The sequence below is a fragment of the Populus nigra genome, chromosome 1 (assembly GCF_951802175.1).
Source record: "Populus nigra chromosome 1, ddPopNigr1.1, whole genome shotgun sequence".
Taxonomy (NCBI): Eukaryota; Viridiplantae; Streptophyta; class Magnoliopsida; order Malpighiales; family Salicaceae; genus Populus; species Populus nigra.
In genome coordinates, this window is record NC_084852.1 from 49,576,961 (window position 1) to 49,595,741 (window position 18,781).

The 18,781-nt window shown below is 35.7% G+C and overlaps 3 protein-coding genes across 3 annotated transcripts; all 3 read left to right on the forward strand.

The window, feature by feature from the left end:
• The first annotated feature begins 59 nt into the window (after window positions 1-59).
• LOC133693747 (protein NRT1/ PTR FAMILY 7.1-like) lies at window positions 60-3,347 on the forward strand. The gene is made up of 6 exons (XM_062115038.1): window positions 60-216; window positions 479-535; window positions 741-891; window positions 1,019-1,236; window positions 1,330-1,889; window positions 2,157-3,347. Exons 2-6 carry the CDS (start codon window positions 500-502, stop codon window positions 3,010-3,012), a joined length of 1,821 nt encoding a protein of 606 aa, XP_061971022.1. The 5' UTR covers window positions 60-216; window positions 479-499; the 3' UTR covers window positions 3,013-3,347.
• A 4,233-nt stretch (window positions 3,348-7,580) lies between these two features.
• Window positions 7,581-11,725, forward strand: LOC133689438 (uncharacterized). The gene is made up of 4 exons (XM_062109319.1): window positions 7,581-8,191; window positions 9,034-9,258; window positions 10,220-10,603; window positions 11,027-11,725. Exons 1-4 carry the CDS (start codon window positions 7,670-7,672, stop codon window positions 11,489-11,491), a joined length of 1,596 nt encoding a protein of 531 aa, XP_061965303.1. The 5' UTR covers window positions 7,581-7,669; the 3' UTR covers window positions 11,492-11,725.
• A 1,265-nt stretch (window positions 11,726-12,990) lies between these two features.
• Window positions 12,991-17,445, forward strand: LOC133689521 (zinc finger CCCH domain-containing protein 14-like). The gene is made up of 3 exons (XM_062109415.1): window positions 12,991-13,333; window positions 14,212-14,272; window positions 16,526-17,445. Exons 1-3 carry the CDS (start codon window positions 13,249-13,251, stop codon window positions 17,292-17,294), a joined length of 915 nt encoding a protein of 304 aa, XP_061965399.1. The 5' UTR covers window positions 12,991-13,248; the 3' UTR covers window positions 17,295-17,445.
• The last annotated feature ends 1,336 nt before the right edge of the window (window positions 17,446-18,781 follow it).

An 18,781-nucleotide genomic window follows, 5' to 3' on the forward strand; every position in this document is an offset into this window, starting at 1 on the left:
TGCAACCTCCACTCTATTCCTCTCCTCTCATTTTTTTTCCCTATAAATCGAACTCTCTTGCACCACACTCTTATCCATCTTCCTCATCTGCATTAAACTTCTTCTAGTACTTCTCCTTTTGTTTTTGAATGTTTGTGAGTTTCTTTTGAGGAGTTTAAAACCCTGTGTTCAGCCTCTGGGCCAAGATCAACAGTCCTAACAAGTTATCGTGCACTGGTAATGTATTCTTGCACAGTCTCGAGTCTTACCTTTTCTATTTTAAGGATTGAGTTTTTTTCTTTCCCCCTTTCCTTTTAGTTTATTTCTTATTTTCTCTTTTTGTTAAACGTGGCCATGCATGTATAGTCTTGACGTCCTACGTTGCTTGCCATTACATTATTATTATCTATGTCTCTTTTCTATCTCCTTCAAATTTTGATGATCATCAATTCTCATATCTTCGTTCCATATCTGATCGATTTCTGATCTTATTTTGCAGAACAAACATTCAGTTGCTGCTATGGATTCGTTCTCTTCCACCAACGTTGTGCTAAAGGTTCGTAAATACTAAAATTATGTTAATAAAAATATTTTCAAGAATTTGTAATTAAATACCCTGATCCTACCGTGTTTCATTTAGTACAGGAATTTAATTTCATGTTTTTGAATTTTAATTTCCGCTTTTCGGTATTGGCCAGTTATGTGCAACTGAGTTATAATTAATAACAATATTATTTGTTTTTTTTTTAATAAATAAATAGAAGCAGGTGACAGGAGAAAGTAGTGTCATCTCTAGGGAAAATGTAGCTGTGAAGAGAATCAGAACTGAGGAAGAACAGGAGATTGCTAACAGAAAGCCTTCCCTTATTTGGAAGAGAACTGGAGGATGGACAGCTGCAAGCATCTTGCTAGGTATTCATAACCAAAAGAGAAAAAAAAAAAACTTTCAACTTCTTATTACGTAACTAATTATGGCTTGTAAGAGAATGTAAGCGATCGACTAATCTTGTTGTTTTGTTTCCACTCCATTCCGCTGCAGCAAATCAATGCCTGGCTACACTAGCTTTCTTTGGAGTTGGTGTGAATTTGGTTCTATTCTTAACAAGAGTTCTTGGTCAAAGTAATGCTGATGCTGCCAATAATGTCAGCAAGTGGACTGGCACAGTTTATCTGTGCTCACTCGTAGGAGCTTTCCTCAGTGATTCATACTGGGGTAGATACTTGACCTGTGCAATCTTTCAGCTAATATTCGTCTCGGTGCGTAATATATGTAATCCGTTTTAGAAGTTGAAATCTGCATTTGTTTTGTAACTTTGATGTGATATGCTAACCATTGTGTGTGTTTATTAGGGGTTGGTGCTCGTATCGGTATCATCTTGGTTTTTCTTGATCAAACCAGATGGATGTGGTGATGGAAAATTAACCTGTGTGCCGGCAACATCGATGGGACAAGTTGTTTTCTACTTGGCTATATACTTAGTAGCCTTTGGATATGGTGGACATCAACCTTCCATAGCGACATTTGGAGCAGATCAATTTGACGAGTCGAAACCGAAAGAAAGAAATTCCAAGGCAGCTTTCTTTTGCTATTTCTATTTTGCACTCAACTTTGGATCTTTATTCTCAAACACCCTTTTGGTGTACTTTGAGGATCATGGCAGATGGACACTAGGCTTCCTGCTATCATTAGGTTCTGCAGTCATAGCCTTGGTATCATTCTTGTTTGGGGCACCTGGTTACAAGTACGTAAAACCTTGCGGCAACCCTTTGCCTCGAGTTGCTCAGGTGTTTGTGGCTGCAGCTAGGAAATGGGATGTTATCCCGGTGAAAGCTGATGAACTGTATGAACTAGAAGGACCAGAATCTGCTATCAAAGGGAGCAGGAAGATTTTTCACAGTGAAGAATTTGAGTAAGTACTGAAATCCTTCTTATAACTTAATGATTCTTTAAAGTGTGTTAGTAGCTCAATAAAGCCTCAATCATCCATATTTTCCTCCTATGAGACTAACCCATATAGATCAACTACTGAAGTGGTCGTTTTGTCAAAGGCAAAACCACATGGAAATAAGGTTTGTTCCAAGGTCGATAGCCATAAATTTTAGTTTTGAGCATGCCATGAAAGGGACTGGTAAGTGATTTATGATTACTGATTTTGTTTCTTTTTTAATGTTGTTAGGTTTTTGGACAAGGCAGCAACAATGACAGAGGATGATTTGAGTCACCAAAAGAATCCATGGAGGCTTTGCACAATAACTCAAGTAGAGGAAGCCAAATGTGTTCTTAAAATGTTACCTATTTGGTTATGCACTATAATTTACTCTGTTGTCTTCACTCAGATGGCATCCCTCTTTGTTGAGCAAGGAGATGTCATGAATTCCTATATTGGAAAGTTTCACCTCCCAGCTGCTAGCATGTCTGCCTTCGATATCTGCAGTGTCCTTGTTTGCACTGGAATTTATCGTCAAATCCTCGTGCCATTAGCTGGAAGGTTAAGTGGTAATCCTAAGGGGTTAACAGAGCTTCAGAGGATGGGAATTGGACTCGTCATTGGAATGCTAGCAATGCTTGCAGCGGGTGCTACTGAGATTGAAAGGCTCAAGAATGTTATTGAAGGGCACAAAGTCAGCTCTTTAAGCATATTTTGGCAAATTCCACAATATGTTCTTGTTGGTGCATCTGAGGTTTTCATGTATATAGGTCAATTGGAGTTCTTTAATGGCCAAGCACCAGATGGGATCAAGAGTTTTGGAAGCTCACTTTGCATGGCTTCAATCTCTCTTGGCAACTATGCCAGTAGCATGCTAGTTAATATGGTGATGAAGATTACAACTAAAGGTGACAAGCCTGGATGGATCCCAGATGACTTGAACACAGGACATATGGACAGGTTTTACTTCCTGATTGCAGTGTTAACAGCCTTTGATTTCGTGATTTACTTGTTCTGTGCCAAGTGGTACAAGCCTATCAACATTGATGACAGTCAGGGAATTGAGATGGAAAAGCAAGAAGATGATGTGCTTGCAAAAGTTTAATTAGCTCCACTTTAATTTGAACCAAATTTGGAGGCCAAGATCTCTTTCCCCGTGTTCTCAAACCATCATATGCTTGTTGGTTATTCCTAGTTCTCATTATCCTTTCTAACATTTGAATGAGTACTTTCGGAAGGCTCGTTTCGACAAGAACAAAGCTTGACCTTTGCTTGTTGAAGGAATGATTGCTTTTTTCTCCTGGTTGTAAGATTTGGTTATATTTATTATAAATAAGTTTTGCAGATCTTGATCAGATCTTGTCATGTTTGGTTATGTTTATCAAAGTTTGATTGGAATGTAATATTTCTATGTTCCTTGTGGGGCATGCTTGCTCATCAGATTCTCTTCACTTCACACTGCTTTTGGCTGTCTGCCCTTTTCTTTAAAATTGGTCATATTCCATATTTAGAACCGGTTTGGTTACACGGCGCACCTTTAGTGCAGCCTGCGTTTCGCCACCAGGTGCACTGCGTAGCCTAACGGAGCCTTTGTAGGCTTAATCCAAACAAGTTTAAAGAACAAGTGCACTATAATATATATGACCCGCCCTTAATTAGATCACCAACATCTTGACATAAGATGAGGTGGTGTTTTTCGGCCAGTCTGCACCTACCCCAGATGCAATATGTTGAATTCTAGGAAGCAGATCAGCATCAAGAAACAATCCACTCTAAGCCTTAGGATCAGGACTCACTCAGCCTGCAACAAGTGGAACTAAATTGACACAGAACACAGGATTTGAGCGTCATGCTCCATTCTGCAATAGCTTCCATGTCTTTTTAGTGGATTTCACATCATGTTTTGTAAGGAGACATAAGTTGTGGAGAGGAAATTGACAAGTTTCTCATAGAACTACAAGAGATTGATCCAGATGGCCTATGCTGCTATGCAGTAGTGCTGCCTTGCCCTTATCTTTACATCAAATTATTTCTATCCATGTTGCTTTATCTTTGGTATCAGCTCACCAGAATAATTGCAATCAACAGTTATGAAACTCCACATAAGTCTAATACTTGTCGAATTATGACAGCATTTTACCAACAGATTGATCAGGGCAGATCGATGAATTTAGTGTTCTAGATCAACCACACATTGCGCGCTCTCCCCGTTCCACTAGGCTAAACCCGTGAAACTGACAAGCACGCACGCGTGCGCGAACATACAAACACACAAGAAACTGTCATAAATTCAACATATTTTGTGTCTGCCTCTGATGTGAACTAACAAGTTTGTTTCTTGTGGCAGCAGAAAGATATGACATGGAGCATTAGGGCTAGTTCCTACCTTCCCTGAAGCCAATTATGCAGATTCCTGAAAGCATACAGCCTTTAAGGAACAACAGAGAAATTCAAAGCAGAAGATAAGAGGGACTTCCTTTCTAGAATGACTTGTACATAACCTAAAAGAATAACATTTTCTTTGACAACCCCATGTTGTGATTTGTGAACAGATCAGAAACGTATCTCTTTAAGGAATGGACAGCAACTGGTCATGGAAGTGCTAGAAAAATAACCTAACCTAGGGACTAGGGCAAGTTCACCTTGCTCACTGATAACTGATGGATCCAAGAACCTACTAAGATCCACATGCATGCATGTACTTATTTCATGATTGACTATTCTCTTACTTGGTCTGATGGGCTCTTGTTGACACCATGAGTGAAAGGGCCTCTTTATGGCTGTACCATTCTGCAATTTGGTGCACTCAATTTCTCTCTAAGCTAAAAGAATTTCAGTGGGAATTTTCTCAATGGAAGAATTTTCAAAATCTCACTCATTGTTCTGAGAAATTCTCCATAAAACTAGAAATATATTCATGAATGAGTTATCCATATCGAAGCTATTGCAGTCTTGGACAAAAAAAATTTTAAAAAAAAATTGATAACCAAAAAGCAAAATCTGTTATAGCATTTCCCATTTCATAATCATAGCAGTAGCATTTATCATTAATAATAGCAGTAGCATTGATCATGATTGCTACATCCTCATCCCATTATTCATAAAAGACAAAAAAAAAATTTAAAAATTCACTTAAGACGTAGAAAAAACATTGTGTATTTACTATTGCCTTGTATTTATTATACTATGGATTACATAGTAGATATAAAGTGTTTAACTGTAGCATCATGAAAGCATTATTTTTGTTGTATTTTTAGTAAAAAATAATTATTAGGAGCATTGTCTTTGTTGTTTTTTGTGCCAAAAACAATTGGATTTGACTTGACACTTAGACCCAATACTATTAGGTCTGCCTATCAAGCGAGACCCAAATCCCTTCCAACAGGTGTTGGGTTTGGTTTGACAACCACACCCAATGTTATTGGTTCTTGCTCGTAGCCAGATCCGGGATTATTGATTTCAGCTTTTAACCAGATCTAGATAAGTTTAATTTTTTTTCCTCTCTATATTTATTTTTTTTTCTCTTATGTAATTTTTGTTTCATAAAAAGAAAATAAATTGATGAAACTTTTTTTATACTATACTTTAAAAGGCATGAGAAAAGCATTGTACATTTACTATAGACATAGATTCATTATACTGTGGACCACAATATATACATAGGGTGTTTCCATTGTGGACAACACTGTAACGCCATAAAGGCGCTGTCTTTGTCGTTCTTTAGTCAAAAAGTGCAGTTGGAAGGCATTGCCTTTTCTGTTTTTTGTGTTTAAAGCTGTTAGGTCTGGCTTGGCGGCAGGACCCAATGTTGTTGGGTCCTTCTGCCCAGCTAGCATGATCCAATAACGTTGAGCCCTGCTGCCCAGCAGGACCCACTTAGCACTGGGCTCTGATGCCCACCTGAACCCAATAACGTTTGTCGGGTTTATTTCATTCAAAATTCAGGCTTGCAATTGGCCAAGAGTAAACTGGTCAACCCGCCGAGTCAACCCGAAACTCAGGTGACCCTCCAAAAACCCAAAAGAGACCTGTTTGTTTTTTAAATGTGTTTTTTATTCTACCTAGAGACCTTAATATGTGTAGCCTTACATGTTATTTTTTTTTTTTATTATTCAATCAATTTAATGTTCTATTTTTCAAGATTCAATATCTTGATCCATATTTGTCTCTTGGTTTTTCAAGTTTTGTTTTTAAGTATTATTAATTATTTTTTATTGATTTATTAACACACATAATTCTTGGTTTATTTAATTATATGTGTGCATAAACTTTTTGATTTATTATATTTTTTGAACTACTAAAATGTGTTGAAAAAACTTGCATAGATATTTTTTAATAAAAAATAAAAATATTTGACTTGTGGTGGAGCACAAGTTACATAGCTATTGGCTCCGGCTTTCGGTCAAATCTAGATATGTCTAAATTTATGTTTTTGTTCTTTTAGATTTTGTTTCTTATTTAATTTTTTCATATGATAAAAAATAAATAAATTAATGAAACTTTTTTTATATTATACAAAACTTGGATGATAAATTTTTTTTTATTTGAAATTATATTAATTTTTTTTTTCTTAGTCTTGGATCCTGTTATCATTACGATCCAATATAGTTGGGTCTTGTTATCCAAAAAAAACCCAGTAATATTCGGTTTTGCTGGTGATAAGACCAAATAAAGTTGGATTGCAGTTAGACCTAAAATACTTAATCTGTTATTTATATATATATATATATATATATAGAATGATGACTTTAAAGTTCAATCTCAATTATCATAGCAGCAGCATTTATCATGACTGCGACATCCTAACCCTATTATTCATATATGACAAAAAAAAAAAAAAAACTCTTACGTTTTCTCTTTGATAATCTTAATGATGTACCTCTACGTTAACCTCTCTGTATAATAATACATGGCTTTATAGTTCAACCCAATAAATCAAATGAGGAAAATAAGTTTTTTTAACCATTGAATTATAGGGTTTAGACTTCAAAAATGACACGAGTCACTGATTTTTTATCAGCGCACAGATATTAAGTTAATTTAAGTATTTTGTTTTTCTCTAAAATGATGTCGTATCATTTTTTAAGAAAACAATCTTGATTTTGAACTAATTATATTTGAACTGCATTTAACTAGGTTAATTAAATTATAAGTTATTCAGGTGTATTACTTAAATTTAGCTATGCCACCATTAAAATCAATTAAAATTATAATTTGATTTAAATAAATTTTTAATTCATTAATTTATCAAATCAACTCATCATATTAGACCGTGTTTATACCAATGTATCGGATCATCCTTTTTTTTTTTTGGGTAACTCGGGGTGTCCGGGCCAGCTTACGCGCACCACAACTAATCCCCGGATTCACTGAACACCTTGCAAGCCTAATAAACATGTAAGACACCGCGAAGGTGACAGACATGTACGCTAGGGCTCGAACCTAAATAACAGAGGCAAGGAAACCTTACCTCTGCCGCTGGGCTACAAGCCCTGGTGCTGTTTCGGATCATCCTTGCAAGCTTGACTCGTAACTTTGTACAACAAAGCAAGGATTGATTGGGCCTAAAGCCCATCAACGAAAAACTATCTAGTAATTGAGGCCTAGCTTCAACAAAACGCAACCCAAAATAAAAAGCCCTCCTTTAAGGCCCCTTTCCTTGTTCCACTCGAGCTGACATTCCCGCTTCTTCCACTCTTCTCTAGACTAGCCCCCTCCCCCTCCCTTTTCTTCTCCTCCAATCCATCAAAAAGCAAGAAAAAATGTCTCCGCCGCCAGAACTGGTGTCGAAAAACAGATTCTTAGGGTTTCTAATTTGGCAAACCTTCACTTCCACCACCATTTACTTCCTCACAAAACTCTTCCTCCTCGCCTTTTTTACCACTCCCAAATTTTCACCATCCCAACTATGTTTTTCACTTCTCAAGTTTTTTACTTTTACCTTCTCTAACCTCCTCTTCTCTTCCTCTCTCTCTATCCTCTCCTCTCCACAATCTCTTCCCTACGCCTCTCCTCTCCAGCTCGCCGCCGGTCTAGTCCGCTTTGCTTTTGTGTCGTCACCGGCGGAGCCTGAGTTTCGCCGTCGTGCGTTGGTTTCGGCGAGATTTGTGGTGTTTGTGGTGGTTGCTGGGATATCTGGGGCTTTTTCAGTGGTGTGTTTGTGTGGTTTTGATGGGTTTGAGTTGATTGCGAGGTTAGGATTTAGGGGTTTTGTGTTTGGGGTTTTGTATGGGTTGTTTGATGTTTATAAAAAAAGATGGGTTTTGGAGTTTCCGATCATTCAGGTCAGTGACTGTAGCTATTTTTTTTTTGCTGTGTTTGTTTTGCTGATAAAGTTTTGATCTTAGTATTTGAATTGGATTGTTATTGAAAATGAGATACGGGTTCTTGATAATGTGGAAGATCAATGCAAGTGAGTGTGACATTTTGTTAATATCTGTAGTTTTTTTTGAAGATTTTTATGCTGGGTTTGTTGTTAATGTGATGTTTTGTTTACAAAATTTTATTCTTGATGCTTTTATTGGATTGTTATTGAAAGTGGATTGTGGGGTTTTGATGATGCGAAAGACCTATGTAAGAATATGGGCTCTTGAGCATGTGGAAGATCAATGCAAGTGAGTGTGGCATTTTGTTAATTTCTGTAGTTTGTTTTGACGATTCTTATGGTGGGTTGGTTGTTAATGTGATGTTTTGCTTATAAAGTTGTGTTCTTGATTTTTGTTTTGGATTGTTATTGAAAATGGATTGTGGGTTTTTGACGCGAAAGACCTATGTAAGAATAGTGACTGTAATTATAAGGTTGAAGTATGTTATTGAGACTGAGATTTGGGCTTTCGATATTTGATTGAGTACTTGTATAGGATTGATGAATGTAAAGGGTAAGATTTTGTTAGCTGTCTTCGGAAACTTATTTTGTGTCACTTAAGGAAGCAAGTTACAATTTTCACTTTGAGAGTGCTTACAAGTGTGTTTTCATAAAAATGATGAGTTCTGGATTTTCTAATTATTCAAGTGAGATTTGGTTGTTGTTTAATTGGTTGTTTTTTGTGTGATAATCTATTGGTGGCATTTGCTCTTTTAGTTATGGGATTTGTGATTGCTAATTTATTATTGGCATTGTGGACAGCGTCCTCTTTTCTACAGCTTCAAGATGGGACTTCCTTTGGCTATTAAACGAGCTTTAAAGCTTTCAAATGTGGCTTACCTATTCTTATCTGTGCTGCAAGTGTTTCTTCCACAGCAATTTAAGAGTGGAGGGACCATGGGGCAGTTCATCACTGAGCAGATCATTCTGTATATTGGGAGCTTTTCTGTGGTTTTCTGTTGGGAATTGAGTCACCATTTACATCAGGTTAGTATAAATGTCCTTATTGTTTTTATGTCATCTGTTTTAAAAAAACCATTACAGATAACTTGACTTGAACTAGTCCATGAATCAAAAAGCCACATGACTTTGGCTTTCAAGCTTTATAGTTATACTCTGAGCTATCTGATGTCTATTTGTATATCTTTCTTTACTGGTAAAAAACTGTTTATTTTTTTATATGTGTGTGTGTGTGTGTGTGTGTAGAGAAACTCCAGCACTTCGATGCATTGGAGAAAATTTAACTGAATGTCCAACCATATTTTTCTTGCCTGGACAGTTAAAGGTATTCACATAATTTAGTTTCTTAAGGAAGCTAAAAGAACAAAATAATGATAATTTTTTTTTCTTGAGGAAGCTAAAAGAACACAATAAATGATAGACATCTTGGATTTCCGATGACACTAGTACAGGTTTGAGTTTTGAGAGCAGCCATTGAAGCATTCATCTGTCTTCAAATGCGTCCTCTGAATATCCTACTTCAATGAGAGAATAACTCTTTAATGGTCCTATCAATCTAAACAGAACATAAAATAGCAAACCTTTGTATCAGTAGTGATTGCCACTCATTGATCGTTCTTCAAGCTGCCTGGATTTTTATCCTTTTGTTTTTTAATCTTTATGGATCAGGTTAGAAATATTCTTGCAATAGGGCACCATATGGAATGACTTTTTCATCTTATTATTTATTTCAGTCTGCTGCATGTGTAGTATGCACGACTTCCTTTTCTGGTTACTGCTTCCTAACATTTCTTACTTCAATAGTAAGAATCCTCTCACTGTTTCATACCTGCAATGAAAATAACTTTGCAGATGGCAATGTGTTTGTGTTATGGTGTGTTGCTTGGTCTGAATCATGGTGCAGTAGGTTTTGTGTAGATAATTAGCCACAATTGTCTTCTCTTCTCCCAAACCCTACTTCTTTTGACACCCTGCTGTTACTGTGAAGGTGCTACACACAAAAAGGTTCTTATTTGCACCGCCAAAAGGTTCTGCTGCAGCAGAGACAAATCCCAGCGAGCCTCTCCTTGCAGCCCTTGAGGAGAGCATTCCAGATTCCCTTCCACAGTATCTTGCATATCTTGATCTGTGTATGGTTTGTGAGAATAATGTAGATACTTGGCGCCGAGCTGCATTTTTTGAAGAAACTGGTGAAACTTACAAAAGAGTTGTTGCTGCATGCTTGAGGCCTTTGGAACAGCTTGCATCTAACTTGAGTGAAGGCTTGGAAGGTTGTTTTGTTGACAAGGCACACCAACTATCCAATCAATTGCAGTCGCCGACCGACTCTCAACGGGATTCAAGGCACTGTGAACCACTAAACAACTTCCAGGTATGGAACATTGTTGCGCTGATGACATTGAAATATTCTGCTTTTTGAATGTTGTTGTGGTTATTTTACAGTTATTATATCCTAAACAAATCACTGTTACAGATGACATTGTCAACGTTTTAGTATATCAATATTCTTGTTGGTAAGCTAATATCTCTGTTTTTTAACTTTCATTTATAACGGTGTTAGCAAGCTTCTTGCCTGATGCAGCAAAACCTGTTGCAATGCATCTGATACATTCAAATAGAGTTCAAAATTGATTTCAAAATCAGACTGTAGATTTTGTTTTTGAGTATCTTATTGATGGAAGAAATCTCTTCTACTGCAGGTGGCCTGTGACTGAAAATTTTGCCACCTTATGTAAAAATTATTTTACCAGTGTGAATTCGTAGACAATTTAATAATGGTTTTCAATTCCTGCAGAAGTATGCATGGTGCGCCAGGGCAGTTGCCTCCTTGACTGCATGGTCGCACGAGGAGGACAGATTTGGGGTTGCGCAACTCACTGGTAGCAATGCTGCTGTTACCTCAACACTTATCTCTAGCCTGCTCGCTGTTGAAGCTTTCATGGGGAAGAAGACAAGCTTGCAACCCCAACACTTGATGGGGCCAGCTGCTATTAAATGGAATACTCCAAACTCAGGAAGAAGAGATGTTGTGACAACGAAAAAACAAGGTGGTCCTCTACATGCAAAAGCTTATGCCATGGCAGATGTGCTAAGGACCTCAGTCTACAGCATTGTGTCTACTTTCCACGATGAGATGTTCACAAGTAACAAAGCAGGTCTTCTTGAGAAGGATTGGGTCATTAAAAGCAAGCCCCTTTTCGGAACCTATGAGCTGCTTGTTCAGAAATTGCATCATTTCCTGGATTTTCGAGCGAACTAGCTACTCGTTTTCTTGTAATCGGCATTATCCTCGTAATCCCCATTCCTCTAGTCATTAGAGGAAGCAGCGTCAAGGAGACAAGCTTGTTTGTTCACCTGGTTCTATTCACAAAGCTTTAACAGGTAATTTCAATTTTGCTTTGGAGGATAACTGAAAGTGTAACTATAAAATCATGCTGTATTGTTGGAAAACCTCTCAAGAATGAATCGTATTTTACTGAGTTGAGTTGCAAAATGATTTGAATCAAATGGTAGGGATATAATGGCTACTGAGTTTTGATACAAATAGGGCACAAGGATAAATGTGACCTCTGAAGGACAACTGTTAGAACAAATTTTCAGAAAATGCTTTGAACCTCTCTATCGACTTGAGATATCTGTAGTTAACATGGAGAGCCTTCGCAAACAACACGAGCTAGAGGTCTGAGATTTTATTTTCACGATTTCTTCGATATTATTGAGGTCTCTCCATATCAAAATTCGACCTGAGCTTTCTCCCCATTTGATAATGCTTAATCATCTATATCATGGTTTTTATTTTCGGTTTGAGATTGATCTGGTTCAGGATACAGGTTATTGGGTTGCTGGATCTAAAACACGAAGACTGAGTTTGACTTGTGAAGTATCTTAAATTTAATCAGGTTAACTCACTGGATTATTTGAGTTTGGTTCAGGATACAGGCTATGGTTTTTAAATTTAAGCCCAATATCAAATACAATCCAATTAATTCTCTTTATGTGAAACAGTAACACTTGACTCCTTTTTTTGATAGACAGGGATGACCGGATGAATAATTTATAAATATCTGAATATTTTACTTAATAAATAAATAATAGGGTATAAATATCAATAACTCGACGCATATTTACCTGTTTCCATCCATAATTATTGCAATGGACACTTATGCACATATAATACATAGATTTTTTTACACATCAATCATAACCTTTTATTATGATTTGATTGCATGAGACCAGTTCTTGTAGCCTTAAAATAAAAAATAATATATTTATTCCTTATGTTTTTCAATTTATTTATAAGTTAGCACTTCTATTCATGTTCTAATCTAATTTATTTACAGGTCATTTAATACAAGCTATGTTTATTTTTTCTATCTATTTAAAAACAAAAAACTCCAAACAACCCTTCATTTCTTTTTAAATTGTGAAAAACAGAGTAAAGAAAAAACAATAGTTAAGGTGAAAACCTGATTAAAAAATAAGGCATTTAAAAAAATTTACTAAACAGAGAAAGTTTAAACTATTAAATTATTTTTAATATATAAGGACTAAAAAAATATTTTTAACAGGCTCCAGGGATCAAGTTTTTAATAAACTCTTGGTTGTATTTTGTCATGACGATAGAAAAGTAGTACACGTGAGCAGGTCATCACAAATTTCTAACATCACCTCACGCACGCGCGCATCACGTGCGCCTCTCCTCTCTTCCCAGTTCTCATTCAAATTTCTAAAAAAATAAATAAACCCCATTTAAACCTAATTTTCGATTCCGCTTTTTTTTGTTTTTTTAATTTTCTCATTTATTTCCCTTTGAAGTCCCCCCCACCCCCGCTCTTTCCTTCTCTTCTTCGAAACCCTAGATTTCGCAATTTCCCTCTCTCTCTAGGGTTTCTCTCTCATTCCTATCCTCTTCTCACTTTTTCTCTCAAATTTCTCTTTCCTTCGTAGCTTACCGAGCGAGTTGGATTAGTGGTAGTTTAGTTAGTGAATTGCTGGATCTGAAAATTACTTAAGAGAATGGAATTTGGCGGCGGTCACCGGAAGAGAACCAGAAACGACGCTGCTTTTAATGGCAATGGTGGCCACAAAAAGAACAGACAAGGTAAGGTTTCACTTTCAATCCTATATTTGGTAGAGTTTATGCTTAGTTAGTTAGGGTACTAAGGAACTGCGCAGAGTTTACTAAACAGTCAATGACTCTGAATTAAATGAAAAATAAAAAAGTAGGCTGCTAAAATGAACAAAATTTGTAGTTAAATTGAGTGTGCTAATACTGTTTTTGGGCTACTTTCCGAGGGGAATTAAGAGTTCAATTCTGAAAAAAGCTTTTTTTTTTGTGTTTTTAGGTTAATTGTATATAGTTTTAAATTTCTAGTGGAGTTTTTAATGTGGTTAGTGGTTTTTTTTGGGAATTTAATAGGTGGGTGCTTATGTTGATGTTATTATTATTGCTTTTTGATTGCTCTGATTGTTGTTTCTGTACTTTGATATGTGAATTTGCTCGGCATTTTTTTTTCCATGAAATTGCTCAAAAGAAGAAAAGTAAAATGTGGGGTTGAAATCTTTCTGCAACTGAAGATTTAATTAATTAATTTATTTATTCTGGTTTTTTCAATGGGTAATTAAAAGCTTAAAAAGATAAGATTTTAGACTGTCTTCTCGCTTTATTGACTTCCTAGGGTGGGAAATTGAAAAAAGAAAAGAAAAGAGTGATAGAAATTTTTTGGGTGCCTTTTGGTTTTGAAAACTGCTATTGGATTGTTTTTTGTACTTGAATATTTAATGGGGCCAAAGAGCTTATCCATTTTGATAATATTTCAATAAAATTTCACTTGTTTGCATTGTTTGTATCATATAAAATCGTCATGTTATTGATGGCAATCAGAAAGAGTAACATGTTGAGAGAGTTTCATAAAGTTTGAAGGTTAATAAATAACTGAAATCTTAACTGAGAGAAATTAATTAATTTTGGTGCAACAGAAATGGAGTCCTTTTCAACTGGTATAGGAAGCAAATCGAAGCCATGCACAAAGTTTTTCAGGTTCAAATCTTAACCTATCTAAAATAAATAGTCGAAATGCTGCTACATCTATTTGTAATCTGTATAAATTGTAAAATAAGCTCTCTTACACACTTTTTTTTTTTTTAATTTCAGTTTGAAATTAGTGTGATTTGGACTAATGAATTGGAAAGTTAAAGTTGTGGTACAGGTTTTCCTCTAATCATGATAACCAAGACAATTGAACAGAAACGGTTGATTACAGAGAGTACTTTTGGATAACTACTTGCTCCGACATATGTAAACTGAAAGAAGTTTTACAGGATGCAAAACTTGCCCACCTTATAATGGCCACTTATAATTTGCTCTAATCTTTGCAAGTAAAAGGCATCATACATTGATGAGTAGTTTGCAACTGGCTCATATAACCTGAAACAGGCTCCACATGACAGTTGAACATGAGCGTAATTCCATGTGTTATACACTCGATCATTGTTTTGTGGCTTCTTTGATTTTTGTTTGTTGTGTCAATTTTCTTTCAAAGTTCTGTATGCTCATTACATTACTGATGAATGCAACAATCACGGTACGAGGATTATTTTGCCCTTTACATGCCTCGTTATCAAAATAAAAAATTTCTTGGGATGAAATAATCTTTTAATCTTAGCTCTGTTTTGTGTTCTTTAAAATGTTTTCATTGCATTTCAATTGTTTTCTGTAAGAAAATAGCAACCTGATTTTTTTATTTCATTTGCTACATGTTGAAAGATTTTTTTTTTGTTTTTTGACAACAGCTGATCCATTGATTTCAGTATGTTATTCTGATGAACTTGATTAAATGAATTTGGGAAAGGATAAATTTGGAAAGATTGGTGGTGGTGAAAATATTTCAACATTTTTTTTTAATTTCGCAGATATTTTAGTTGGGAGGGGGAGGAAGGGTTGGGGGGGGTGTGTTAAGGGGGATGGTATGGCATTGAGATAAGTGGGAGCACACATGAGAGTTGATTTACAATTAGCATGATGTGGTTCTAGTTGCAATGAGTAGGAAATTCTAGATTTGGTGTATTCAAGTTATGGTGCTTTTAGTTTTAGGAGTTGATGCAATATTGATCTCTGTTACTGTAAATGCATCTGATAGAGCCACAGATTTGTGATTTTTTAGTTTTAATGCTGCTAGGCACAATGATTTGTTCTTTTAATTTGAGATATTTGTTCATTGCGTGATAGGTCTTTTGTTTTTTCAACTCTTTAATTTGGCTGCAACTGTTCTTTCTCATATTCTCAAGCTGTTGATGTGTCCTATCATTCCCTGAGATGTTGTGTTTTCTCATGATAACAAATATTGCACTTTGTTTTAACTAGCTGTTTTTTTCCTGTGATAAGGGTAATCTTATTGACAATTGATGTTAACTTCTGTGTTTGTGTTAGATAAATTCTTCTACTCACTTCTTTTGAGGTCTTCCCTAACTATCTGTGTTTTGAATTAGATTTGTAATTTTGCTTTCCAAATTTGCAAACACGTTGTCATTTGTTTTTATTTTTTTATAGAGATTGGTTAATCTGCCTCACCTACCTGGCTGCAATTCTCTTGGTGCTTCTTGGTGCTTTGTTTGTTTTTATTTTTATTTTTTTATGCTTCACTGCTTGATTTGGTTGCCTGAGATTATTTTTTATTAAGGTTTAATGATTGGATTGGTGAAATATATTATCTTTTAAGGTGGTGATTTATTTATTCAATTTTAACAGTGTTTCTAAAAAAAATATATAGGATGGATATATTTTCATTATGCAAGTGTTGGTTAATTCATTTTTTTCTGTGTTAATGAAATTGGAATATGTTCTAGATTTTAGTGGCATCAATGGAATGTCAATGAGCCAATGGATTTGGCTTCCTTTTTCCTAACGCAAGGCAACTTTTTCCCTGGTGCATCAGAACAGTCTTTGTTGAATGAAAAGCTGGTTGCTCACTTTTATGCATGTTTCATTGACTGGTGGTGGCACTCTGCCATGACATTCATTACCTCTTGCTGTACTTCTGCGTGGTTATTGTGCTTTAGAGATCTTTGAACAAGCTAATCATTATGTCAGTTCTCATTGTTGATTTGTTCTATGCCGCCCCCGCCCCCGCCCTCTTAAAAATAATTGTGCGCCTGTTTTGAATTTGAGTCTTGACATCTAATTTAATTCTCTTACAACATTTAATTTGGTAATTGTAGCATTGTAATTAAATACACTTGGTCTGCAGAAAAAGTTCTCATTGTCTGGTCGTTTTTCTATGCTTCTGTTGTGCAGTACTTCTGGATGTCCATTTGGTGAGGGATGCCATTTCTTGCATTATGTTCCTGGTGGCTTCAAAGCTGTGTCTCAGATACTTAATGTTGGTGGCAGCCCAGCTCTTCCACCGGCATCCAGAAATCAAGGTGTCCCAACCCTTTCTTATCAAGATCGCTCTTCTCCTCCATCTGTGAAGTCCCGTTTGTGCAATAAATACAACACAGTTGAAGGTTGCAAGTTTGGTGATAAATGCCACTTTGCCCATGGTGAGTGGGAGCTTGGGAAGGCTTCTGCTGCTCCATCATATGAGGATCCTCGTGCCATGGGGCCAATTCCAGGCAGGATGAGTAGACACATGGAGCATCCACACCAAGGTCATGGTGCTGCAGCCAGCTTTGGGTCCTCTGCAACTACTAAGATCAGTATTGATGCATCACTTGCTGGAGCCATCATTGGAAAAAACGGTGTTAACTCGAAGCATATATGTCGTGTTACTGGAGCCAAGCTTTCCATAAGGGATCATGAGGCAGACCCTAAAAAGAGGAGCATAGAGCTCGAGGGTTCATTTGATCAGATCAGTCAAGCAAGTGACATGGTTCGCCAGCTTATTTCAAATGTCGGTCAAGCCTCTGGGCCTCCCATAAAAAACCAAGCAATGCACTCTTCTGGTGGATCAAACAACTTCAAGACCAAGATCTGTGAGAACTTCAACAAAGGATCTTGCACTTTTGGGGATAGGTGTCATTTTGCACATGGTGCTGAGGAATTGCGCAAGTCGGGAATGTGACCTCCCTTTTGCCACCTTGTCTCTTTCTACTTCTTCTTCTTCCTGTGTTAGGACATACTCTTGTTATAGCCTTTGCTTATTTGGCGTGGTTATTGAGTATTTTGGGATTCAAAGATTGACAAATGCCATCTCTAGGTTTTTCTGTCCGCAATTTTATTTATCTTTTCGTTCCATGTTTGTTGGCTGGTCTGCTATTGTTACAGAAGTCTGGGGACACTGCTTGCCAGGTTGAACTTAGGTTTTCTTTGTGGGACACATAGTTTACCTGTCTTTTTGCTGGCTCAATCGCTTAAGCTTGGTCTTGCTAGGCTAATAAATGTTTGCTTAAATTAAATTGATTTTGGGATGAAATTAAGGTTAAAAGGAAGATGGAGGATGAGGACACCCATCGTCTATTATTTCCGGCAAGTGTAGGAATGAATACCAGCTTCTCGGCTCGTCACATTCTGGTTTGAACATCACCCTATGATAATAGCTGTCAGATCTGGTCTTGCTACTGATTCAAGTTATAGGGTTGATTACAGATCTCATTTCTCATATTATATTAAGAATTTTAATATAAAGAAGCAATGACTCTGTAACTTTTAATCTTAAATGGTTTTTCTTCAAGGTTGTTACCTGAAGAGTACGTTAATGAATTAATATAAAACTTTTGTTTGAATTTAGTCTTGTTAGGCAAAAACTGGCATGGAACATCTCTCAAGGAAAATTTCTTATGCGTTGCTGCTCATGCAGTTGTTTTTTTAAAAAGAAAATGTTAGCTAGTAATGGAAAATCATCATAAAGAAACACAACAAAAGCAGCAAAAGCAGGCAGATATTGAGAAAAGACTGGAAAATTGTCCAAGAAATTTAAGAGAATTTGTTGTAACTCAATTTTTTACCTTTCATTTTGTACATGTTTCAGAAATTAAAAAGAATCCCAAAAATATGTTTTTTTTTTATAGTAATCTTAGTTAATTTCATTAATTTCTTTATTTTTATTTTAATATCCTTTCAAAAAATTGGGTTATTTACAAATAATCTAGAAAAAAATGTTTATACATGGAATTGGAAACTTAGATTTTTTTTTTCCTTCTATGGATTTGTTTCAAATTGTTTTTCCTTCTCTCGATTTTTTTTTATCTTAAAGTTAGAAGTGTATATAAAAGGTCAGTGTTCATACAAAAAAAAAATCTTGATTTATTGTTTAATTAAGTGCGTGTTTGATATTAAGATAATTTTTGTGATAGTAATTAAAAAAAGATATAAATTATAATATTTTCTTAACCAAGATCCAAGAGAAAGTTTTTAGTGGGATTAAAAAGAAATTATACAATTGTTTTATTAACCAAACATAATTAAACTTGGTTCTGGCAAAACTCAATTGTAAAAACAAAAATAAACAGATAAGTAAATATTAACTAATAAAATTTTAATAATTTATTTATTATTGTTTATATATATATAAACAATAATATATTAATAAAACACTTTAAAATATAATAT

Bases quoted from the DNA above. Each gene is read 5' to 3' on its own strand.
- LOC133693747 (XM_062115038.1), top strand. From the start codon at position 500: ATGGATTCGTTCTCTTCCACCAACGTTGTGCTAAAG. The intron at 536-740 runs GTTCGTAAATAC...ATAAATAAATAG, and splicing joins CCACCAACGTTGTGCTAAAG to AAGCAGGTGACAGGAGAAAG. The intron at 892-1,018 runs GTATTCATAACC...ATTCCGCTGCAG, and splicing joins AGCTGCAAGCATCTTGCTAG to CAAATCAATGCCTGGCTACA.
- LOC133689438 (XM_062109319.1), top strand. From the start codon at position 7,670: ATGTCTCCGCCGCCAGAACTGGTGTCGAAAAACAGATTCTTAGGGTTT. The intron at 8,192-9,033 runs GTCAGTGACTGT...CATTGTGGACAG, and splicing joins TGGAGTTTCCGATCATTCAG to CGTCCTCTTTTCTACAGCTT. The intron at 9,259-10,219 runs GTTAGTATAAAT...GTTACTGTGAAG, and splicing joins TGAGTCACCATTTACATCAG to GTGCTACACACAAAAAGGTT.
- LOC133689521 (XM_062109415.1), top strand. From the start codon at position 13,249: ATGGAATTTGGCGGCGGTCACCGGAAGAGAACCAGAAACGACGCTGCT. The intron at 13,334-14,211 runs GTAAGGTTTCAC...TTGGTGCAACAG, and splicing joins CCACAAAAAGAACAGACAAG to AAATGGAGTCCTTTTCAACT. The intron at 14,273-16,525 runs GTTCAAATCTTA...TCTGTTGTGCAG, and splicing joins CCATGCACAAAGTTTTTCAG to TACTTCTGGATGTCCATTTG.